The sequence below is a fragment of the Acipenser ruthenus genome, chromosome 34 (genome assembly GCF_902713425.1).
Source record: "Acipenser ruthenus chromosome 34, fAciRut3.2 maternal haplotype, whole genome shotgun sequence".
Taxonomy (NCBI): domain Eukaryota; kingdom Metazoa; phylum Chordata; class Actinopteri; order Acipenseriformes; family Acipenseridae; genus Acipenser; species Acipenser ruthenus.
The window spans coordinates 3,239,253-3,265,397 of NC_081222.1; the positions used below are offsets into that span (position 1 = coordinate 3,239,253).

A 26,145-nucleotide genomic window follows, 5' to 3' on the forward strand; every position below is an offset into this window, starting at 1 on the left:
GCAATGAGTTGCAGGGGCTTTGCGACCCTCTGTGGTGGAACCAGCGACTGGAGAACTTCAGGACTGCCCAGTCATTCACCGCCTTCAGACGCCTCCTCATGACCCCCCTGTTTAGACTGCTCTTCTAGATCTCTTGCTCTACCCCTCCTACCATGCACTGGACTTGCCTGACCTCAGCTAATGCACTACAATCTCTTTGTAGATAGAAACTGTTGCATCCTGATTTATATTGTACTTTAGTAGTATTTGCACTTACTGTAAAATTACACTACTTAAATATTAAGCTTGCATTGTACCCCTTTGCTGCCCTGTAACACCTGTAAGTCGCCTTGGATTAAAAAAAAAATTACAAATAAAATAAAATACATTATTCTTTGCTTCTGACCAGCAGGTGACCAAATGCAGCCGGGATATCCAATCCAAGGAAAATCACAGCAAACGAAACGGGTGTCAATCCTACCCGACGCTTTCTTTCCTATTGTCGACTGGGTATCTCCGCCCCGCTCAATCACAGCTCAGCTGGCCAGAAACAACTCAAACTGAAAGTGGTCAAACCTGCTGTACAATGTTTCACTGTGTTCCAATGAAGAAACAGAGTCCAATACAGAAAAGGTGAGAGATTTATTATGGTATTTTGTGAGACCCTGAAAATTGAATGTTGAAACTGAGCAAGCCTAGTTATAAAGGTTTATCTGCCAGCTCTAAAGTGAAACATTTAACAAGAAACAACCTACTGTTATCAACACTGGCTAATAAGAATCAAATTAAAATATGGAAGAAGAAAAAAACATATTGGTAAAGTATATGGGATGCTACACGTTTCAACATAGCAGATTGATTTTCAGGTGATGAATGAAAGAAAACCCACAAGAAAAACAGAAATATAAATAAATGAGCATTTTCCAAAAAGAAATTGAGGTATTCACAATAAAATGGCATTTTTATATATATAAATATGAAACGAAACAAAAAAGAGAAAAAAAATAAATCACTCTTAACCGTACAATTTCACATACAAACAAAAACACAATAAAATAAATATAAATCTATAATAGCATTTTGTTGTTTTTTTTTGTAATTTTTCTTCTTTTTTTAAATTAAACATTACTCATGCAAGAGACAATGACATGTCACCATGTAAGCCCCACCCCTTAACCAAACAAGCCCCTCCCTCTCCCATGTCCCCTCCCACCTTACATACATCAAGATTCTACTGAGGACAGGGTGCTGCAGTGCAATGTGCTGTCATTATAAAACTAGCTTGAATTTAAAAACAGGGGATTTGACATTTACTGAAACCCCCTGACTGATTACATATTATGTGCAGCGTGCCTAAGTTTACAAGCATGGTGAACGCCAACACAAACACCTGTGAAATCTAAAATACATCTATTTGGTTTCAATAGAACAAACTACCCCCATTTTAATGCGTTTTAGTTGTTTTTCTGCCACTGTGATTTAAAAGAACAGTAGCCACTGCCCCTGCTCTCTCTCCCTGTATGTGTGTCCTTGTGAGATTATACAGCCAAGTGGAGCCAGGAGAGAGGAGGGGGAACAGATCACCTCATGCTATTATGCAAGCGGACGTTTTTGTGCACAATACTGGGGGTCGGCAGTCTCTCAGACACCTGCAACCAGAACAGCATTCAACAAACACCAGCAGCAGCAGCAGCCGCCACACCAGAATGCCATATCCAGGTCTGTCTTCGGAGGATTGAGACGCTGACAGGAGATCAGCTTTGGTTTCATTAAAGTTGGTGGCTACGATGGCGATGGGATTTAGCTGTGTTGTATGTCCCTGCTAGTCTGGTAGTAACACTTGGTGGTCTCCAACCATTTAAAAACATTTAATCCGTAATGCATTTCCTATACTTTTGAAAGTTCTCCCTTGACTGCTTGCAGCCCCAAACAAGGCTCACGATAGTCAATAAGCAAACTTGAGTCGCTGCCATTGGGCAAGCCTGGTACACTGATACTGAAAAGAAAAACTCACTTTTTTTGGGGAGTTTTGAAAAACCCCTGCAAGTAAAAAGCATTTTCCCTCCGCGGAAAAGAGGGTTCGAATTCAAATTGAACACGCTACTGCTGTGACGAGCTTTTGCACGGTGTTGTGTGCACGTCACATTTGCAGAAAGGGGGGTTCTTTTCTATTGAAACCCCTCATCTTGAATTTCACAGGAGAGATTGCACAGGTTATCTTTGGGCATGGCTGTTTGAATTTGGAAGGGCTGGTTGTGATCATGTTTCACTTCTGCACTGCAGCACCCCCCATGAACAGCACTAACACATGTCGATAATTCAGCAGTTCTATGGATCTCATTATATCGGTTTTAAAACATATTTCATCAAAAAACAAGTAAGACTCGTCTACAATACCCTGCAGTATCTTTCACGTTTTGATTTTTTTTTTCAGCTCTTTCAGAGCCGCGACGGTGAATTGAAAAAGGGAAATTCCTTTCGAAACAAAAAAAAAAAATACAATCAATAAATTCATAAACAATATTATACTGTATTTATATATAAAAAAAGACACACTTTTGTTGCTCTGTCACAAATTTGACGCATTAGCGCCGATCAATAACAAACAGAAGACCCAATCCTATTGCATTTTAAAGGGTCTGACACACTTGGTATATACAGCAGCGCTCCTTTAGAAGAGGGAGCACTGCATAATTGTCTGTGTTGAACATCACTTCTGCATTCAGCGTTTTTGGACACTGCTCACAAACTAAAAACAGAAAGAGGAGGGACCATTAAACAAAAGTGTGACTTCCTTTTGAAACATTTTCTTTTTTGCAAAGATAGATATACATATAAAAAATAATAAATAAATAAAAGGACTTGAAATGGATAGCCGTTAGACCTATAAACGTGAACATGCGATTGCTAATATGGATCCAGCAAATGACTGATCTCTTTCATGTGTTACCATGCAGTAACCCTGGCTTTGAGTCAACTGCAGTCCCCTGTGACACTACCTTATATAGTTTTGTTTAAAACCTTTGGCTTGTCAAGTTAAAATGGTGTGGTTTTGCATGCATCGCATACTCTTTTGTGAACATCCCTGTCTGTATAACAATAGAACAATAATAATAATAATAATAATAATGAAAAACAAAACCTTTTTGTTCTAAATAAAATGTAAAAAAATATCGCGATTTTAAAAAAAATGCAATAAAACTGCACTTTTTAATTTTAAATTATTGGTTTTTTTCTTTTTTTTTTATCCAACCAAGCTAAAGATTGAAGTTGAATTCACATGCTGGTAATAACACGAGAGAACAAGAAAGAAAATCATTCAAAAGCAGCGTGGTACAATACAAATTAAACAAAAAGTTACATAAAAAAGACATCGATATCAATAAAACATAACCTAAACATTCACCTATGTTTAAGCAACCTTAAATAAAGCTATTAAATTTAGCTCCACAAAACGCTCAACAGGATAAATTGCAACTGTTCATTTTTTTGTATGTTTTTTTCAATAGGTATTGCCAAGTATATTACTGTGCTGTAATACTGTATGCAAAAATAAATGTAATACTTATATTTACTAATGTTAACACCAAATTGCAATGCGTATTAGCGTTCTGCCTTTATTCTAATGACCCTTTCCATCGAGTGTGCTTGATTTCTAATATATAAACCCAACAGAAAAGCGTGCTGCTGTATAAACTTCCACACATTCCTCTGACATGACTGTTACACACCTGAATCGTGCCAGCGGCTACTAACATTAAAAATGCTAACTGCAGTGGTTTCCCAACTCGGCTTCAACAAGGATGACTCGCATACCTCAAGAACAAATCAACACCAACACGTAGATTTTTTCTTTCTTGTATATAAATAAACTAAAAACCCTTTCTGTTGCTTTAAAAAATGAAAAAACTACTAAAATGTTTGCCAAAGAACTATAAAAATAAAAATAATTTGTCTCCATTAAGTCTGTGTTTTTACTTAGAAATACCTGCTTCAGTACCACTCTGTTTACTCCTAGTAACCTTCTCCACATGCTTCTGCTTTCTCACATACAGCGTCTTTCCTCATTCACAACGCTCCACTCCTCGAGCCATTGTGAACCTCATTGTGACACCTGCGCTCCCCTATCTACCAAAACCAGTTAAACCGAGCCCTTCATGAACTGAATCAAAAACAGCAACTGTATTGGAAATACAGATACAAACTCCTTCCCACTGGTTCAATAACATACTCTTCACCCTTTAAAAAAGGTACAAGGGACGTGTGTGTGTGTGTCCTACACATATACAGTTATTTGCAATGAGGTGCACTGAATAGGGTTTAAACATTTACTGGATCTGGTCATCCAAAATTCAGTTTCCACCTCGTGATGCTTGAGTCGCTCTCAAAATGTATTTTAAGAAGAAACCGTTTGAACAACAAGTGCTCCATTCCTTGTGTACCTTAAAAGTACTCCCAGATCCCCTGATGGGAGCTCTCCCACCTATAAACCAGCCTGGATATTTGATATTCAGCTCTTGCCCATGTTTTTTCTACAACGTGTGCAGTCAACAAGATCCCTTTCACTTGAGTTTCTATTTCTAACATCAGGGGAAAAAGATGTAGAAATAAAATTGTTGTCTGAGAAAGCTCGGGAAAGCGTCATGCTTGGAACTCAGCTGGGGAAGAGCAAAGGCAATTGAAAACCTTAAAAGACTCCTTAATTGCAAATCAGCCTGAACCGCTGCAATGACAAACCTCCTAGCGCTCCAGCCCCAAGCCCATGCTTACCAGCAGTACGGTTTCAGTATTAAAAACAGCATAATTAAAACATGATTGAGGAGCTGCTGATGCAATTAGCTTCCCTCTCTGCGTTCTGTCAAGCTGCTGCCTTCTTCAAACTACCAACATTCAGCCGCCAAATATTCTTTTAACCATGTCCAGCGAAGTCTACATCCTCCATCAATTAACTGCATTACACTGCGCCTTCAATACAGCCCTTAAAACATCCATTTAGAACTGCTAAATGGGCCAGATAAATGCAATGACTAATCTTCAGATTGCTGTCTGTAATAGAAACTGGTTTGTCCTTGGATTTATTTATTTTAATTTCCACCCCTGTTAAAGCCAATGTTATACAATTCTGTACGTCAGCGTTGTAAAGATTTCCCCGACATGTCTATCTTTACTTGCCGATTGCAATCAAATTCCAGATTTAAAAACAGGTGTAATACCCACGCTCCCTCTCTCCAAACAATACTCAACTGTGCAACGCTTCCAGTTTATTTCATGAAGCCTAGCTTCCTTGCGTTGACAGACACATGTTCAACTCCTTCGGTTGCATTCAAAACTTGATAAAAACGATTTCCTCTTTAATCAATAAAAAAGATTAAATATTTTTAAAAGGTACTTGCAGGATTATGGTTTTTTTTGTTTTTCCCAGCGATATCAGTATATTATAGTACAGTCAGCACTCGGATATACGACACTCAGATACACGTCAGTCTGGGATGGCAAATCAGTCTGTCTTTATTGTGCACTGCAGTTACACAGCGCTTCCTCCGAAAACAAAGCGAACGAAGGCACGGTTAATCATTAAACAGTTTAAGATACTGTGATGCATTTTTCTTTTTAAATCTGTGATCTTTAGTTGTGGTTATGCATTTTCATTTGCAAGTGAACTGTAACATTTGGGCCTTATTGAGCACTATATTCTGCAATTTTGAATACTGACTTTGGATACGGTTTTAATTCTGGAGACTTGTTATTTTTTAATCTTTTGATAAATTGCATTGCGTTTAAGCAGTTCTGTGCATGGCTAACATTTTGATTTCATTTTGCTGTTGGGTCGTTAATGGGGAATTTTACATACTGCTACAATATGGATTTAAAAGTGTGTACTGTATTACAGTACTGAATTAAAATACAGTACTGTACCAACAATACCAACTACAGTACATCTAAATGGAAGCCCATTTTAAAACAGTCCTTTCAGCTATGCATTTTTGACATTGTATCTTTTTTGTGTTCCCTGAAAAAACTGACACGTTTTTGTCTTTTACTGCTGTTATTCCCCAACTGTGCGCTAACAAATTTCAATGAAAGAATCAACGTCTCCCTGTACAGTTCCTCAAACGCAAGTCATATTTTTTCTTTGTACGAAATGTGTGTGTGTGTGCAGGGCAGGGGGTGTTTGAGTGGTAGGGGGCAGGTTACAACGTGCTTGCCTACATACACGTCAAATCAGATGAAATAAATCAGATATGCCTCACACTCGTTTAACCATCACTGAAGTCAAAATTATATAGGGTCGGACATGCGAGTGCTGACTGTAGTTAGATGGGTACAATAACCCTAATTAATGATACAAATGATTTGCTCTTTAAATAGTTTGCTTAAAATGAAAGATTATTACAATAATGATAAAAAGTACCTGCATGATCATGTTTAAACAAACAAAAACAAAAAAAATCCCCAGTGAAATCAGTACATTATAGTAGTTAGAGGGATACAAAATAAAAATACACCCTATAAAATAAAAATAAAAAACCCACGCACGCAAGGTTAAGGACATGCTGTCTGTAACGTCCTGAACTTTGGATTCAGTTGGGTACATTGTAAGTATCTTTCCAAGAAATTGCATTGTGTCTCAGTGCGAAAACTAATATCTTTGCTAAACAGACAAAGGACTCTGCAGTCTGGAACGGCATGCCTGCCTGTCGAAGCCAATTCGACCCTCTTCACCGACCAGAACAAAATCTGACTGCCATCATAAAGCTGTCCAATTATCAGCCACTAGCGTTCCCAGGACAAGCAGAGAGCTTATTGTTGGCTGTGAATGAAAAAAGGTCAGAATCATTTTGCCAAGAGCTGTTAATAATGCCGCTGCCGGTCAAGCAGTTTTTCACAGCAGTACTGGGACATTACTAACAGATTTGAAAATGCCTAGTGCCTCCTCTAGATCAGAAACGAAATGTGTGCACAACCCTAAAATGTTCAAACTAATTGCTCCTACACTGTGCGAGTGAGATTATAAAACACAGATAGCAGAAACAGCAAAAAAAAAATAAATAAATAATGACATTACAAATCCCAGTCCCTTCTCTCCATATACAAAATTACGATCTAATGTAATGCTCGTCTCAGGGGTGAACGAAGACGTTTCTGCGGGTTTTATTCGGACTGGTTTAAAAGTTACGGGTTAAAACAGAGAGAAGCTCAGATCTTTTTTTTCCTGCTCCACGTGTTATTTTATTTTACCAGCATGTGAATGTCTGCACAGTCTCTCAGGCTGCCTGAAGCAACCATCACCACTCCCCTCCCTCCCTCACTCCCACCCGCTCCCAATAAAAACATCTCAAGGTTAAACCACAGGGAGGCCAGCAAATAGAAGCAATGCTAAAGCTGCATCAGCTCAGAAATCCCCAAACCAAGCTGATGCAATTCTGCCCCCTGGGAACTGCATGCACGGTGGGAGCGAAACGAGCTGTGTGCATCAGACTTCAGATAAAATGGGGCTGTCACCCTGCTACAGAGGGGCAGGAGCTGGGTATGCACTGGAAACTGTAGCTATTTAGGGCAAGTACAGTAAAACCTGCCCAATCCAGCCTCTCTCTGTATAATTCTGGGTTGATCCTCTCTACAATCCAGGACCTGTCTCTTCTGGAATCCAGCATGATTTACAAGTCTTAAAATCAATGTGAATCTGACTGTGCAGCCTGGCAGAGAGTCCTGTGTTAAGTATTTTGCGTCAGTGAACATGTCCTGCTGGTATGGGTAAGTCTACAGTAAAGTCCCTGTTTACATAACGGAAGTAACATTTAAATACAATCCTTGAACTACTGGAGAAGTACCGTCATAGCTTTTCAAAGTGTTCAAATAGTTTGCCATTGATAACCTATTTTGGGTACAGTGTTAGATTTTACAGTACCTCCGTATTCCAGCACACTGTACAATCCTGCACAATTTTTCAGTCCCAATCAATGCCGGATTAGACAGGTTTTACTGTATTAAACGGGGAAGGGGTCATCTTGTATTGTGTTGAAAGGAAGCAGGGGGACATCACAATGCAGTGGTTATAGAGGGAGGGCAAACGATTACAGTGTACTGCATACAGTCCAGGGAGATGTGCATGTGTAGTGTTAGGGAACAAGGAGGAGTCTGGCACACTGCTGTGGCTTTTGCTTTTTTCCCCCCTGTGAAACCTTTGGGATTACTTTAACTAGCGACGTTTAAGAAAAGAAATAGAATAAAAACCTTGCTTTACTACGCCGAGTAGTATTCAGGAAGTTAAAAACGCAGTCTCCCTCTGCAGTAAATGTCTCGATCAGAAAAGAAAGCTTCATTTTTTGTAGTCACCAGAAATCTTGCAGTTTGAAAAACCTACTGGATAAAACCATGTTTAAAAAAAAAAAAAAAAAAAAAAAAAAAAAAAGAGGTCGATTCTCCCCCTATTCATCCTAAACTCAAAAAAAAAAAAAAAAATCTTCTGTAGCTTATCATAACCCCAAAATATAAAAAAATAAAAATAAAAAAAATACTGAATTACTAAGAAGCGGTTTTGTTTCGTCTTGTCGCTGATAGTCGTGTTAAGTCAGTCTGTGTTTTGAGTGGCGGGGCGCTGGCAGCTGGCAGCTGTCTCTCTGGCGCCCCCTGGCTACCTGCTGAACAACGACAGCATCTGGTGTTGGGTGTAACACTGGCTGGTGCGAGGAGACTCCGTCTTCTCCATGATGTCCTGAAACCAGGCTGCCACCTCCACCTCCAGCACCTCGTAGCGCCTGATGAAGTTGTGCTCCTGCAGGAACGGGGGAGAGGCAAGAGAGGGGAAGTGAGAGGGAGGATTAAGGAAAGCTTGCTGCTTCAGTTTAGTTCCAGCGCTAAAGAACCATTCACCACTGAGCTCAGGACTGGAATACAGCTGAGATACGAACTCCCAGTGGCTTTAAAACTGTTCCTCTTTGTGCCAGGGCTGCAGTCACTCTCCCTTCTTTCTTTCTTTCTTTCTTTCTTTCTTTCTCCCTCTCGCTCTTTCTATCTTGCAGTATTTCACTGGCACGTACAGGAAAGCTGTTCGGCACTTCACTTATATTTTACGTGTGCATTGTACGTGTGTACAGTGTAATGGTATACAGCAGAGATCAGGCTATCGGATGGCTCTTGTGTAGGGTTACTAGACATCCCGGGAAAACTGGGATTGTCCCAGTTTCCAGCCTTAAATTTTTGTCCCAGTCGGAAACAGATCGTCCCAGTTTTGATATTGTAATCACAATTTTTTTTTTAAACAAAAACAGTATCAGCGTGCTCAGCAAGTTAACAGCAGAGTCATTCAGTCAGACTTGCAGAATTAAGAGTTGCACTTAGACTTAACTTTTGCGGTTAACAAAATCAGAATAAAAGTTACCAAAATATAACAAAGTAGCCAGTCCTCAAATGAGGACAATTAGACTTAATGAGTTAATGGGTCTGAAAAGACTAGCAGGGTTTGTCTCTGGGTGAAACAGGGACAGTCAAAATGCAAACACCTTTATGTTGTGTTTAAAGATCTCAGCTCTTTTTTGTAAAAGATATTTGCTCCTATTCAAATCAGCCATTTAGTTTAAGTAAACTTATTTTACGTTAGTCTTTTTTCCCCCCCTGTTAGTATTGTATTATTTTTGGTACCGCTTTATACAAACTCCCTAGTCATCGGTATTGCAAACCAACGAGGTTTCACAGCTCTGCTAGATATTATTACCTCCTAAAGCTGAATTTCCTCCCTGTGTAAAACCCTTTGTGTGTGTTGTGAGAGATTCTTCATTGCTGTTAGCACCAAAATAAGGTCTGAAAAAATGTGTTGCGAGCAAAGAAGGTAGGAAGCATATTAGCGTTGCACTGTGCACTAAAACCCACATCCCAAGCACTGTGCAACAGCAAAATGCTTCCCCACCTGTGCAAATGATCAAATTCCTACAAGATGTTCTGAAGATAAGCTTTTGCTAGGACACAGCATGTACTGTATTGTTATTCTCGGAGGTAAGGAGTGAACAGCTTGGTGCTAAATAGCCGTACTGTAGCAAACCACATTTTTCCCCCCTTTTTCTAATTCCAAGCATATCTGGTGAAGACAGAATGTGGGCAAGCAGTGATGGTTGATTTCCAGCAGCACTGTCAGGACAGACTGTTCTCTTCTTGATTTCATTCTATTTTTATAAACTTGAGCCAGGACTACCCAGACGACAGAAAGACAAATGGGCAACATACAAATTAAAAAAAAAAAAAAAATTTCAACATAGCAAAAATAAGTGCTTGTGAACAAAGGACATAATTGAAAAAACTATATATACTGTACGTTTACAACCAGTTATCTTTTTCTTACACTAATATTAGGCCTGCAGCAGTTTCAAAATGGCATTCCCAAATTATAAGGTAGCCAACATCCCAGCAGCATTTTAACCACTGCAGACATCAGTTTACCACAATACAAAATTACTACACAATTGATGACATCTAGTCATAAATATTACGTGAAATCTATAAATGGCTCTCTAAAATAAAAGTATCAAATTTTTTTCAATTCAAATTCCACTTCCTTTTAAAAATCAATTCCCCAATTCAAATTCCTTTGAACACATTTCTATATTTTAGAGACATAATTGCTGTGATTGTTCAGGTGCTTTCATTTGAAGCCCATTTAAATGACTAACAGCGACTTCAAATGCAAGTCATTTGTTGCCACTGCGAGAAGCCCATTTTAACAGAATGCTGCTCATTGCAATTTTGATCAATGTGTTGGAAATGATTGAAGGGGAATTGAAAAACTGGAATTGACCCTCAAATCCGTAATTCCGTAAAGAAAACTTACAAGTAGTTTGTGGTATTTTGGTCTCCTTCTGTGATCCTTTGTAAGGCTGGAGGGTGGAAAACCAAAAAAGTTGGTTACAAAAGTTTAAAGGCAATTGCATCCAAACTAATTTCATTCACAGTACAGCAGTTCCAAAGAAGCAGTGAATAAGTACATCTGAGAGGTCAGCTACATCTATTCTTAATGCGAGCGCCATCTTTAATGAAACAGGAAGCTCCTTCAATAGATATCGCACGTCACAATGCTAAACACACTGGAGGCAGAAGCTGTTTAACCCATTCAGTGCCACTGCCCTCATTTGAGCACAGGCTTACTTTGTTATTTTTTGGAGCATTTTTAACTGCTATCTACCTGTTATTTTCTCTTTAACTACAGCTATGGCCAAAAGTTTTGCATCATCTAGAATTTTTAGGATTGAAAATTAGTATGTATATATATATATATATATATATATATATATATATATATATATATATATATAAAATATTTTGTAGCAAACATTTTGCTTTTGTGGACGAGGAAAGAAAGTTACAAAGAAATAGGTGTCTACAATTATTTATTACAGCATTTTTTTTTTGCAAAACTCCAAAAATGCTCATTCAAAAGTATTCTTACCCTTTGATGCTATGATAGTATTGTCTACAAGGTGCTAGTCATTTCAATATGATAATGCAGAATCTAATTCCAGAAAAGTCTAGAAAATGCTGGATTGTAGGTGAACATTCTATGTATAAAAGGGTTAGGCATAGGATGATTGCTGTCATTACCAATAAGTCAATATGGGGGAAAAGTAAACAGCTATCTGGAGACCTTGGGCAGAAACATACGGAAGCGTCCTAGTGCCAATGAAAAAAAAAAAATGAAAAAAAAAAATCTCCTAGCTAGGAGACAAAAAGTCCTACGTAGGACTTTATCTCCTAGCTAGGACTTTTTTTTCTCCTAGCTAGGAGATAAAAAGTCCTACGTAGGACTTTTTTTCTCCTAGCTAGGAGATTTTTTTGTTCAAATTTTTTTTTTTCATTGGCACTAGGACGCTTCCGTAGAAACATGAAACAAAAAAATGAATAAATAAATAAATAAATTAAAAAAAATATCGAGCTATTTGGTCACGCTGATAGTCGTTACGTTTGGAGAAAGTCTGATGAGGCGTACAAAGAAAAGAACACCGTACCTACTGTCAAGCATGGAGGTGGCAATATCCTTCTATGGGGCTGTTTGTCCTCTAATGGCACAGGAAATTTAGTTCCAATACATGGTAAAATGGATTCCATAGCATACCAAAGTATATTGGCCAATCATCTGAAACTGCTACAAAACTTGGTTTAAAGCACAGCTGGACGTTCCAACACGACAATGGTCCAAAGCACACACCAAAATCTACTTCAGAATGGTTAAAGAATAATAAAATCAATGTTCTGGAATGGCCTTGTCAAAGTCCCGATCTAAATCTGATTCGAGAATCTTTGGTGTGAGTTGAAGGCGGCTGTGCACAAGAGTCCTCAATTTGAATGAACTGGAACAATTATGCGTTGAAGAATGGTCAAAACATCACTAAAGAATCATGCCAAAAGCTCATTGACAAGTATCCTAATTGGTTGAAGGAGGTTATTATTGCTAAAGGTGCCTCAACTAGCTATTAATTCAATTTTCCTTGTCAGGGTATGAATACTTTTGAATTAGCATTTTTGGAGTTCTGAAAAAAAATTGCTGAAATAAATAACTGTAGACATCTATTGTAACTTTTTTTTTCCTCATCCACAAAAGCAAAACTTTTGATACATTTTTCTTAAAATTCTTTGTTTGAGACATTTCTAGAACTTATAAATTATAAATTATAAACACACACACACATGCACACACAATGGTGAAAATAGAATGTCTTTAAAAAGGTGGACATAAAAAAAAAACAGAAACTATTCTACAATTTAGAATTTACCATTTTTCAAGTAGGCATTTAACCTTTCGCGGTCCTATGTCGGACCTGGTCTGACATTGCAATTTTCCCTTTCCGGTCCGATGTCGGACCCTGTCCGACAGCATCAAAAAGACGCAAAAAAAAGGTCTCTCGTCGTTTTTTCTCCGGAAAAAGCAGAGAAAACTATTCAATGGCCGAGTGAGATCGATAGCAGCCGAGAAAAAAAGGGGGCGTATCTCATGAATACAGATAGCCCCGGCATCACATAGATAACACGGTGTAAAAGAACCACACCCACTCGGGTTCGTTGCCCCTTTAAAAACACTGACCCAGGCACAGGAATGGATTTTTGCACTGCGCTGACGTGCTAATTTTAATAAACACAAAACAAAATAAACACCTAGCTCCTTTTTAGAGCGCTAACTAGACACTAAACAGGAACCTAACCTATAAAACAGGACGGCTAAGCCGTTTACCTGTAACAAAACGCACCGTTTTTTCACAAACAAACCTTCACTACTTGGTACGCCTGCACATCCTCACAAGCGGGCTATACACACAGCAGCCCCGCACAGACTGGCTGCCTCTCTTTTATACCCTGCACCTGGCTCTAATTTAATAATAATCACCAGGTGCAGGGGACACTCACCAATAAACAATTAACAATAAAACAATTAACAGAAATAATTAAACAATAAAACAAAAACAATTGAATTAAACCACTGTGCATTCGCACATGTTTTTCATGCAGGGAGGATTAACCCCCTCCCTGCTGTGTTACAACGGACATAAACAAACAAGATAGCTGCTTCTGCATCCAGCACTCAAAGAATATCACAGACATTTGCAGAACTTTTTTTAGATGTTATAGTAATAAAATAATGACTTGGATCGCATTATTGAGGAGTTTGGTGATAAAACGAGTGATCAGGAGATGATTTATCGGTATGCACTACTATGAAGAGGTATGTGAAAAATACAGCAAACGAGGGGGGGGGGCGGGGCTGGAGATGCAGTACTGAGTGTCCTGTTGATATGCAGTGCCTTTTAAACCTGTTCTACTGTGAAAAAAAATACTTTTAAACAGCACGTCTAAAATAAACTGCACGTGTGAAAATAAATTTGACCTAACACGCCTGAGACGCGCTGAATAAATGGACCGCAAAGGGTTAAACACTTATTGTATAATGAACTCGAGAAAAAAAAATGATCAATTTTCACTGTGACGCTATTTTTTCTGCTTTAATACACAAGTTTAAATCGTGAAATACACTTATTTTTATGCCGTGAAATAAGCCGTTTTTTTACCATGAAAAAAATACACCCCTAATTCTAAGGAGTGGCACTGACCAGTCTTTGACGAAGGACTGGAAGTCCAGGGAGAAGCCCATTCCGGTGGGAAGGAGAGGGGGGTCCTCCTGCAGCACTTTGGTCAGCACCTCGAAATCCGTCTTGCAGTTCTTGTAGGGGAACTGCCCTGTGGCCAACTCCACCTGCAGAAGACAGAGAGGGGGCTATACTTTAACACAGTACAACCTCGGGAGTTACGAACACCAAACTTACAAACTGACCGGTCTACACAACACCCCACTTTCAGCCGGAAGCATGCAATCACTCAACCATGCATGCAATGCAACCAGACAGGTGCTCCTATAAGTGAATGCTGGTGTATCCTTGTATTATTCACCAGATTAAGCCAGTGCGAAAGAAATGCACTTTTAAAAGAGAAATGAATATGGCGGGTTTAAACCAGACTGAGATTGATTTTAGCTGGTGTTCAAACATACTGTAGAAATGATGGAAGGTGTATACTAGAGACAGAACCTTTAATATCTAAATCCATAAAATAACTTGCCTTGCTCAGACTTGCTTTGTAACGATATGAAAATAAATCAATTCTTATCAAGATCTTGTTAGCGGTCGCTTACCAGAGAGATGCCCAGACTCCACACGTCCGCTCGGATGTCATAATCAGGTTTGGTGGGGTCTGGAGGGTCTATCCTTTCAGGCTGTGAGCAAAAGTAGAGAGCTTTTCATTAAGAAAACCCTGGCAGCACAGATTTCTATACAGCTCTACTTCAAGTGCAGTGTAACAGGACTCTCACTGCAGAGCTGTCACTCTAGATTGAGCTCAAGAAACCTCAATCAGGTCACAGTAAGAACATGTATGCAGACCCGTAAATGTGTCCCATCAGAGCCAGTCTGGGGTTTTCTTCCAAGCAGGTACAAAGAAGTACTTAATTAACACAGAGCAGGTTCAGTTAACGAACAGATCGTTTCCACTGCCTTTCCCCAGGTGTAGCTGGAGGGCATTTCCATGGACACTCAGCTACACCTCAGACAGTACTGAGTCTCGAGGTGCTGGGAATAAAGACCTGGACTGGATCTCGACCAGCCGATACAGACGCATCAGAACATAAGAAAAGTCTGGGAACGAGAAGAGGCCATTTGGCCATCCCAACTTTTACAGATTCTGTCCTGTCCTCAGTATTCTAGGTCTAACTACAGCATTATACAGAGCAATATCAAAGTAGAAAACTCATATAAGGCAACTGATTTTGCTCATCACCTATACTGTAACTGGTTGTGTTTAGGGGCTACCGTTTTTTGAAACGGTAGCCATGAATCATATAAAGATTGCAATCTTAAAGATACATTATAAAAATGTCTTGTACAGTGATACCATGAATAATTTTGGGCATGGTTTCGATCGCAATAGGTAAAAAAGGGAAAAAATTGGGCTCTTATATAAAAAACATAAATAAAAAAAGTGTTGTTGCAATTAGATATTTGAGGGTATTGAGTAACATTGCGATGCGTTTAATCTGCACCGCTCTCATCCAGGACAACAGCCTTGAATTCACATCTCAAGGACTGTGCAGGATTACATATTTCTGAAATAAACAGAACACAACAGAGTAAAAAAAAAAAAAAGAGAGACACACACAGACACATAGAGAGACCTCCATCCACATACACACACGCACACACACAAAATATAGTTTTGGAAACAAAAAAAAATAGAATAGCAAGGTTAATTGAATAGCAAGGTTAATTAAAAAATATAAAAATAATCAAAACACAGTGCATAAGAGTGTGTGCACTGTGTTTCAGTGATCACAATCAGACTGAACCGGTGTCTTGGCACAGTCCAGTTAAACCACATCTATTTATTTAAAAATAACTTTGCTACTAGTAAGTAAACACATTCCTTCCTCCCTCCCCCCCTCCCCTCGTTAGTAATATCAGAGTTCGAAACTCACTCTAGCCCTCTAAATCAGTCCTTGGTTTCCAAAATACCATCAATTAAGCTTATTATTTAAATCATTCAATATCCTAGAGTTTGAGCAACCCCTGTTAAACACATGTAACTACCCTTATAAAAGTTTCCTATACTAAAAGCATAGTGTAATAAAGTATACTGAAAGCAGGGCAAAGCATAGGCAAGCATTGTAAAGAACAGCGAGGTACGGTAAAATATTAATAAACATGGCAAACCAAGGTAAATGCATCGAAAAAGAACGGGGAAAATGACCATGCAAAAATCCCCTGGTAAACTTTAATAAGGGTAGCTCAGGTAGGGAGAAGGTGTGCTCAGGTACAGGTCGACATTTACAGGTCGACATGGTCCTGTGCAGGTGTGTGTATGCGTTTGGGACTCACAGCCATGTAAGCAGCACAGCCAGCGCTCCTCGTCTTAGCCTTGGAGTCAACGAGCCGCCCGCTGATGCCGAAGTCACACAGCTTGATCTGGCCCTTAGCGTCGATCAGGATGTTCGAGGGCTTCACATCCCTGTGGATCACTCCGTGCTTCTCCTTCAGATACAGCAATGCCTTTACAATCTAGAGGAGAGAGAGAGAGAGAGAGAGAGAGAACGTGAGAGAGAGAGAGAGAGAGAGAGAGAGAACGTGAGAGAGAGAGAGAGAGAGAGAGAGAGAGAGAGAGAGAGAGAGAGCGTGAGAGAGAGAGCAACACAACCATTAGGATTCACTTCTTATTCCACCGATCCGAGCATCGCTGTCCTCCTGGCCCCCCCCCCCCCCCCCAGTGAAAAGACTCTGTTTCCATGCAGTGCGAGTTTGAGACGGATGTTGGCGGTTCTTTCCCAGCAAGCCTTGCAGCAAAGGTCACATTAATTTGTTTAGAAACCCAAAAAAGACGGACGCTGTTGCTTTGCATTCGACAATCCTAACCATTCTTTAGAGCTGTGTGTTACTAAAGTAATAAAAAACATACAAGAATATTAAAGCACGGAGAAGCCTGCTCAACTCAGAAGTGGATTCAATGTTTAGGCCACTTGTCCCTTGATTGGTCAGTGTTGTGACGTACTTCCACCCATTCCACTTTGGGAAATAGTCCAAAAGTCTTGCCAGACTTCAATATGTCCAGAACTCTGCAGCCAGAATTCTGTCCAGGTCTTATCAGATCATATTACCTTGCACTCGCTGCCTGTTAGGTTCCGAGTCGATTTTAAAATTCTACTGCTTACCTATAAGGCTCTTCATGGGCTGGCCCCACTTTATTTATCTGATCTTTTATCTTTTTATACTCCTACCCGCAACCTTCGCCACATGATCTTAGATTGTTGAGTGTCCCTCGTGCTCGCCTACGCACTACGGGCGACAGGGCATTTAGTTGTTATGCCCCAAAATTGTGGAACTCCCTTCCTATAGAGATTAGAGACTCTGCTACTTTGAGTGTTTTTAAATCAAGTCTTAAAACTTACTTTTTAGAAAGGCTTTCGTATGATTCTGTATTTCTGTTTGGCCTCTGTTTTTATGACTTGTTGTCTTTTCTTTTTGTTAAGCGCTCCGAGACGAATGCTTTTAAGGGCGCTATATAAAATAAAGTTTATTAATATTATTATTATTATTATTATTATAAAAAAAATACGGGGCAGCTCGGATTGGCAGCCAACGTGGATTGGCTAAATGAACATGGAAACGCAGTATCAGGGCCAGCAGGCTTTTCAACCCGGGTTGATTGGTGCTTTGAAACAAGGCATACGAGAAACCTTCTCTGCAACTGTCTAGGGAGAAGGAAGGACTCACCGCCACGGTCATCTTGCCCAGAATCCTCTCTGGAATGGGGCCCTGGATTCGTTTCTTCAGCTTCTCCGCACACGTGCCCATGAGCTCCATGGCTATGAACACGTCCGTCTGCAACACAAGTCGGGAAAAGGGTTAAAAAGAAGCAAATTCCTCAGGGTAGTGTGTCTGACGCCCCCACACTAGGGCTAGTGCAGAGTACCAATCAGGATTTTCCATTTCATTTCCTTATCATATTTAGAAACCCAACCATAAAAGCCCTCTGTCATATTTATTTATTTTTTAACTACCACAACATGTCTTTGTATATTAGACTGTAGCGGCTAGATTCTCAAAGCTACTTTCTCCAAATCATCATTAGCATATTTTTTTTTTCTGAAAGGTAAAGAACAACCAATTACAATTCTAAAATAAATAAGAAACATCATGAGTCTGTTTACACACCACTAAATTAGATGTTTCCGTCGTTTATTTGTGGTTTGGTAACTATTGGGTGCTTTTTTTCCATTCTGAAAAATATTACGCGAATGACGATTCGGAGTGAAGTACTTGGGGGCTCTAGCCCAACACTTTACCGTGTATGGAAAAGACCAGGGTGGGGTCAATTCCTGGTTTTCAATTCCAGTTCCTTTTTAAAATAAATTCCAATTGATCGTTTAGAGACGTAATTGCTATGATTGTTCACCTGCTTTCATTTGAAGCCAATTTAAAATTGACTAACAATCAGTGACTTCAATTTACATCCTGTGTTGCCGCTGCGAGAAGCTCATTTTAACAGAATTCTGCTGCTGGCAATTGTGATCACTGATGAGTTGGAATTGATTAAACAGGGAATGGGAACTGAAAAACAGGAATTGACCCCAATCTTGGAACAGACTGAAGAAATACTGAATATGAGATGCACTGTCTTTCACTGTACACACAGTACTATCTAAACACCAAGGCGAACACCCATATTTGACCTGAATGCACCCCCAACCCCCCCACATTCAAAACATTTAAGACTTGCCTAACGTTCAAAGGTTAAAAACTCTAGTAAAAAAATGAAAAGGCAAGTCATATTTCTTACATTCGTGACGATGGCTCCGTAACACTGTATGATGTAAGGGCAGTCGTGGCTCTTCAGCACCACGTCCAAATCCATCAGGATCCGCTTGTTCTCATCCTTGTTTCCGGTCCGACGCATTTGCTGTTGAAACAAGACCGGGTATTAAAGCGGGGACCCAACTGCTGCTGACAAACAAGCTGCTACTAAAAGGGACAGAGGCATGAATAGGAAAGCTAACAGCCAACACAGGGAAGTCTCTTATCCCGTATTCCTGGTCTCTGTATCTATGGTGCTATTTGTTCTGCTGATATTTAAGCCACTAAAAACCTCCCTCCACGACTGCCGATATGCAGGGATGGAAATAAGACTCCCAACACATAGCAGTTTGATCCACTCCTGGATTTACTATGATTTTAATGACACACCTGAGCTTGTAACCTATATGCAGTAGAAGTTTTATTTCCAGCCCTGCGTATGCACCCACAGCTTTTTTTTTTTTTTTCATAAAACCAAGTTGATTATTTCTTTATTCAAGACTTTCTTTTGCCACATGCACCATGTTTACCCTTCTGCAGAAAATGAAGTTGATAAAAGGTGCTTCTGTGTGTACCCTTAGAAAAGCCGGAGCCCAGGTCAGATTCTGTAAATATCAATATAAGAGGACTAAAGGGAACAGTCAGTCGCATTCTGCACGTTACTACCCTTACCCCCTAATATGATACTCTGTAATTTGATATTTTACAATGTGATACTTTGTAATGTGATATTTTGTAACAATTGTAAGTCGCCCTGGATAAGGGCGTCTAAGAATTATATAATAATAATAATAATAATAATTTCCCCTAGTAAAAGCAAAGCAATGGGTAATAAAAGCACAATGAAAGCATTGTAAACATTGTAAACTAACCCTTATAAAAGTGCCCCATAGTAAAAGCATAAAGTATAATAAAGCATAGTGAAAACGTTGTAAAAAGACCAGCGAGGTATGGTAAAGCACATTAAAAACACGCCAAACCCTGATAAATGCATATTATAACCATGGGAATCTATAACAATACCATGGGAAGCGTTAAGGGTACGTGCAGGTGTGTGTGGAAACTCTTACCTTCACCGCAATGACGTGGTCTGTCTTCTTGAAGCGGACCTTGAAGACCTGCCCGCACGTCCCACTGCCGATCTCCCCCTCGTTCAGGAGATCGCTCACCTCCGCAGGGTACCGCTGCAAGAGCAAAAGCATGGGCTAGCCAACAGTACCGCTCGTACTTGTACACATACACCAGTCTTTATGGGGTGGTTTTTTTCATTACTCTAGGTTTCAGTGTTGTAGGTTTGCTGTTTCGGTTTTAATGCCTTTGTCACTGCTTGAAATTATGATGATTATTTATTTATTTGGCAGACGCCTTTATCCAAGGCTGCTTAAGTGTTACAGAGCAGTACAGGATTACAATGCAATCTTTATACAATACAGTATAGTTTACAGTGAGTGCAAATAACACCACTAAAATACAATATGAATTAGGATGCAGCAAGTTCTGTCTACAATGACATATTAGTAGTGCAATGATTGTGCATTTAAATACAGCACAGTACAAAACTGTGCTGTGAATGTTGTTTTCCTGGTGATGTAACTACAGTATAAACTGTAGGCATGTTACTGTAAATGTAATACTGTTGTTTTTTATACAAAACTTGCTTTTCGTGTCCGTTTCCGGTATAATGGTGTCAGATCTTTTTTTTTTTTTTTTTCTGATACAGTTTCACAACCTAGTGGGTCTTTCATGAAACCGTCGCTCTTATTTATCTGTCAGGGGAAGCAGGCCCAGGAGGGGGTCGGATAAGAGTGCTGATTAATCCAAATGAAATGCACTTCCCTGTATCCAGGACAAAACGACAGCACACTCACACAGCTAGGAGAAACCTATACCCCACTTTTTCCAGCCTGGTTTGCTGTATCGTACCCGATGTGGCCAGACAAAGGAACTCCGTCATCGCGTAGCAGAGAGGCGTGTGCTGGATAAGAAGCCGACAGGGGAACAGCGCTACACATTGCAAGCTGTTTTCACGACTGCAATAGCTATTGAGAAGAGTTTGGCCAAAGAAGATAAACTGTTGCGGCATGTGTGACAACGAAGAAACGGAAATTCTTCGAACAATCTGGGCGGACTCTGAAATCCAGAAACAGTTCATGGGCACTGCACCAAACTGTATGTAGATCGAAAAATAAAAACAGCGACGGACGTTCTTTCACTGCTGAACGTAACACTGCTACGGGTTTCTATAAAACACAGCACAATACCATCCCACAATCCCCCAGGGACCTTTTGATGCAGGACAAAGACTTCAGAGGTTGGCCACGTTTGGAAAAAGCACTGAAACGCATCGGCCCACAGCAGAAATGAGGCACCAATCAAGCAAACCAACATTACAGCCAATGCCTCTGCTTGTGTCTTTCTTCTTGCGCTGCGTGGATCTTTACACTCCTGGATTATTCATGGCTACTGCCACTATCCTTTGTTTAGACCGTGTCTGCTGGTTTTCATTCCATCTGAGCTCTCAATTACTTAACGAGACCCTCAACTGAAATGATCATTTTCTTAATTAGACCTTTTCTATTGTTTTCAGCTCTGAAACAGTTGCAGAGTTCAAGGGCCTTATAAAAAAATGTTATAGCTTACTTGAAGATGAAAACAATTAAAAAGGTCTAATTATGCAAATGGCCATTCAATTAAGGGTCTAGTAACATAATTGAGAGCTCAGTTGGAATAAAAACCAGCAGGCACAGGGGGGTCCCCAGGACCAGGGTTGCAAACCACTGGTTTAGAGAACTTTCTTTGTAGCAAAGTTGAACGGTTTGAGAAAGTTTTTACTCTCCATACACATCCTGCAGTAAAAGCAGCTCACCTGCCCATCTATTTTCAGATAGCCGGTCTGCTTCATTATCTCCTGTAGCTTCTGGTCAATCTCGGCACTGTCAGACAAAAAAAAAAAAAAGGCATTACAACTCCCAGAACAGCCATCACTCTTAAAACACTCAATAGTGCTGAATACAGAAATCGTTTAAGCCAATGCAAGGGTTTGGACTTGGAAGTCTATTTCAGTCTTTGTTTGTCTTCTGTGGATTACCTCTTCAAATTGATTCAATTTCTTTAAGTGTTTCAAAACTGCCGGAACAAACACAGCCAGCTCCTCTGACCTGTTTGGGCTGCGGTTGTTAACGGAGAAGACAGTTTTTAGCAGTCAAATGAACAGAAAATTATCTTTAAAACACTATGAGCCCTATATAAAAGCTATGACCAAAAGTTTTGCATCACTTGAATTTTAGAATTGAAACATACAAATAAAAAAAATTAAAAAATAGGATGAACATATTTTAGATCTTTTATTTAACATCATGTAATCAAAGCAAAATGATATTGCAAAAGTCTACCGGAAGCCATACTTGTAGTACAGTACCCCATGTTAGATTTTAAAATGTCACATTTTTCAATTTGTCCGTTTTTTTGTTAAGTATACGGAAAACTACAAAATTCAATAAGTTAACGTAACATTATTCAAACTACAAAGTGGTATGCAATTGTATATTATTTAGCAGGTTTCATTTGACTTTATGAAGCACAAGAAGTTAATTCTATAGGGTGATGCTAAACTTTTGGCCAGAGCTGCAGATGCAAGTGGAAAGGTAAACTAAATGGTATAAAACTAGCAGAAAACAGCAACTTGGGTAAAAAGGAAACCGCTAGTTAGAAACGACGCAGTGATAGACGCAGGACAGAGGGGAGGAGACACCACTTCACACACAGAGCGGTGACGGGATGGAACGGTTTACAAAGGGTTACCAAGACATGGTGATGCTCCATCACTGCCATCTTTTACAACCCAACTTGATAACGTTTTGATATTAAACCAGCTGGCAGGAAATGGACAAGTGCTGACCAGTGGAACGGCCTCCTCTCGTCTGTAAACTTTATGGCTTTTATACTTCTTATTGCTAGTTGAATACCATTACGTCTGTTTTGCACTTCTTGGAAAAAGGCAAGTCTATAAGGTAAAACAACTTCTTTAGTAAATATTTCATTTTCGGCCATCACTTGTAGGTAAATTATAGGCCCTTGTCCAAGGGTGTCCAATCACAGTCTTGGATGACCATTCCATTCCAGGTTTATCAGGTAAAATGAGATCATTAACTACTTGAGGTTTAATTGGTTCAATTAAACCATTTAGAACAGTGCTGGAACAACGTAAGTTCCCCCGCCCTTGTCATTTGCCTTAAATGATCTAAGCGTCTGAACGGAGCGGCCTTGCGACTGGGCTGGTTCCCTCCCTTACTTCTCAAGGCTCTTCGGGAGGCAGTAAGGAGGGGTGGGCAAGGTCAGCATGTGCCTGGGCCGGCTGGGGTGCGAGTTGTGCTGAGGAGAGTTCTCCGAGGAAGAGGACCGACTGCCTCCATCGTTCGCCAGCGGGAGCTGCAGGGCTGGGGAGAGGGAGGAGGAGAGAGGGAGAGAGGCTGAGCACAGCGCAGGTCAGTGAAGGAGCCCCACACCTCCTGATGGTTCAACGCACCTGTAACCGCCACTGCTGAGTGCTACTGATCCAGGCATGGAAATAAGACTCCCAATGCATAGCGGTTTCAACCTGGTTTTACTAAGTTTAATAAGACACCCCTGAACTTGTTACCTAGACACTGGGGCTAATCAAGCTGGTAGTAAAACCTGAAATGGGTGAAACCGTTATGCAGTAGGAGTAGTCTTATTTCCATCAATGTGATCCCAATCTATGATATTAACAGAACTGATAAACAGGCTGAGCTATTGCCACCACTGCTGCTGCTGATCTCACTAGAGCTCTTCAGGTGCTTGGAATTATAAGGCTCTCACTAGAATTTATTTTTCCTACCATGCTCTAATGGATAAACCCAGAGAAACTACCTTTTTTTTTTTTTTTTTTTAGCAGTCAGAAACTTTGATTGCAATCCTTTAAAAAAAAAACTACTTGTCAGATTAAGGCTGGTTTCAACATTACTTTTTAAAAATGTAAGGGGACTTGACTGGCAGGGTTGGGGTAATTTCCTGGGGTTTTTTGGGTTTTTTTGGGGGGTTTTTTTAAGTACAGTTCCTTTTTTAAAATCAGTTCCCAATTCCATCGCAGGAATTGGAATTCATATTTTGGAGACATAATTGTTGTGATTGTTCATCTGCTTTCATTTGAAGCCAATTCAGTTGACGAAGAGTGACTTAAGTGATTTGTTGCCACAGTGAGAAGCTCATTTTAACGGAACACTGCAAATTGCGATTTTGATCAGTATGTTGGAATTGATTAAAAGGGAATGGGAATTGATAAAAAAAACAGTAATTGACCCCAACCCTGTTTACTGGATAATCCAGGTTGTCTTTGGAATAGAAAAGGTTTGGAAAGTTAGTTAGAACATGGTGATTGGTTGGCAACCAGCTAGCTCAGTTTGAGATGAAACATGGACAATTCAGCGTTTGCACCCAAATCTGACAACACTGCTCTGGTGCTGCTGCTTTCATAAGGAATCGATGGGATAGCATCGCAAACAAGGAACAAAGACACATTTTCTGTGCTTCTACCGCACAGCACGTTTCATGACAATTAAAAGCCATCTTTAAAAGTGCGGTACAACCCGACAGCAGCAATTTAAATCTTTTACAAACACTCCACCCACCCACTCACACTCTGAGACTTTCCTGGCATACTGAAAATATGTGTGAGGCACAGAGCAATGCTTAAGAGAAGAGTATTTGAAGCAAGATTTTGAAAGATCGGGATACAGAATCAGCAGTTTCTTCATTTTTCTCTGGTGATCGTCCTTAAGTTGACGGAACACAAAGCCACTTTCAGGAACAGCGGCTTGAAACCTGGTTCCAGGAGACCTAGTTTGAGGCAACTGTGCTGTAACAAAACCCAAGTCTCTCCTGGTGTGCCGCGCAGTGGTTTGAAATCTACAGCTGTGGCCAAAAGTTTTGCATCACCTTACAGAATTAACAAATTTTGCTTCATAAAGTTGAATGAAACCTGCTGAATAATGTTCCGTTAACATATTGAATTGCATACCACTTTGTAGTTTTCCCCATATACTTAAAGAGTAAGTAGCAGGGTTTCCTAAAAATATAGTGTTGCTGAAACTGTTTAAATAACATACCTGTAATTTTCATTTTCATTGTTAACATACTGAATCTTTACACTTATAACTTTAAAGTCTGTTTTAAAGCTCTTTCCAAAACGGCCGCTCTAGTGCACTGGGGTTTGAGATCTGTCCTCTAAATCACTGCAGGAAGAGCGATTTAAAAAGAATAAAAAGCTACAAGTGCTCTGCTTTTCTCTTCCGTACCACATCATGGATCGCTGTGTTACCTGGTTGACAATGTGGACAATAATCCTGACACTGCCAGTGCACTAGAGCGGACATTTTCAAAAGAGCTCTGAAACAGACTTTAAAGTTAGAATTGTAAAAAGTTGTCAGGATGTTAACAATAAAAAGAAGAATTACAGGTACATTATTTAAACAGTTGAGGACATGTAACGCTATATTTTTCGGAAACCCCTCTACTAACTCTAATGAAAACCTGACTGTGGCAGGGATAGGGTTAAATCCTATCTCAGGTGTGGTCAGTCCCTAATGAGGTCACTGGGGAATGACCACCTGTATAAAAAGGGAGGTAAAAACCCTTTGTGTGGGTGGTGTTTGGAAAAGAAAAGCCAGTGAAGGCATCGCTCAGCCTGGCTCTTGTAAATGTATTTATTTTTTTGTTAAATAAACGTGTGCTTTAGCACTTAAACTGCCGCTTCTCGTCTCCGAGTTTCCTTCCTGCCGATAACAGCTCGGGCCACAGCGCTATCCTGTCACACTGACAAATTAAACATGTGACATGAAATACTGCACTACTATTATGGCTTCTCATTTTGTAGTTTCTTTGATTACATGATGTTAAATAAAATATTTAAATTATGTTCATAAATGATGTGATGCAAAACTTTTGGCTTTAGTCTCCTGAAACCAAGTTCCAGCCACTTTGCTTTCCCAGGCCAGGGCTTTACACTAGAAGAAATGCAGTAGTGAGGAAACAAAACCCACTTCAGCGATGGAAATGCCGCCTGTACAGTTTCACCAATCCCAGACTGTACTGCGGTCTCGCAATGAAACCTAGACCTGCCCTGCGCTCAAACTGTGGTCAACCTTCAAGGAGCACAATGCATTACAGCACTGAAGAAACAGAAATGCATGTTAATAATAATCATTACATTGCAAATATTGCAGAAGCCATTCCATTGTGCCTTTTGAAGGAGGCTTGCAGGCCTATTGAAGTTAGGAAA

The 26,145-nt window shown here is 39.9% G+C and overlaps 1 protein-coding gene across 3 annotated transcripts in view; it reads right to left on the reverse strand.

Moving 5' to 3' along the window:
* Positions 1-602: 602 nt before the first annotated feature.
* The window catches only part of LOC117968273 (dual specificity mitogen-activated protein kinase kinase 7-like), a 30,552-nt gene continuing 5,009 nt past the window's right edge, over positions 603-26,145 (reverse strand). For all 3 annotated transcript variants that reach the window (XM_059007282.1, XM_059007283.1, XM_059007284.1), the window contains 10 exons: positions 23,140-23,284; positions 21,715-21,781; positions 19,919-20,032; positions 18,835-18,954; positions 17,769-17,876; positions 16,380-16,559; positions 14,645-14,725; positions 14,067-14,209; positions 10,802-10,847; positions 603-8,755 (listed from right to left, as the gene is read on the reverse strand). In XM_059007282.1, coding sequence (XP_058863265.1) covers positions 8,615-8,755; positions 10,802-10,847; positions 14,067-14,209; positions 14,645-14,725; positions 16,380-16,559; positions 17,769-17,876; positions 18,835-18,954; positions 19,919-20,032; positions 21,715-21,781; positions 23,140-23,284 — 1,145 coding nt within the window. In that variant the 3' untranslated portion in view covers positions 603-8,614. The remainder of the gene's footprint in view (positions 8,756-10,801; positions 10,848-14,066; positions 14,210-14,644; positions 14,726-16,379; positions 16,560-17,768; positions 17,877-18,834; positions 18,955-19,918; positions 20,033-21,714; positions 21,782-23,139; positions 23,285-26,145) is intronic.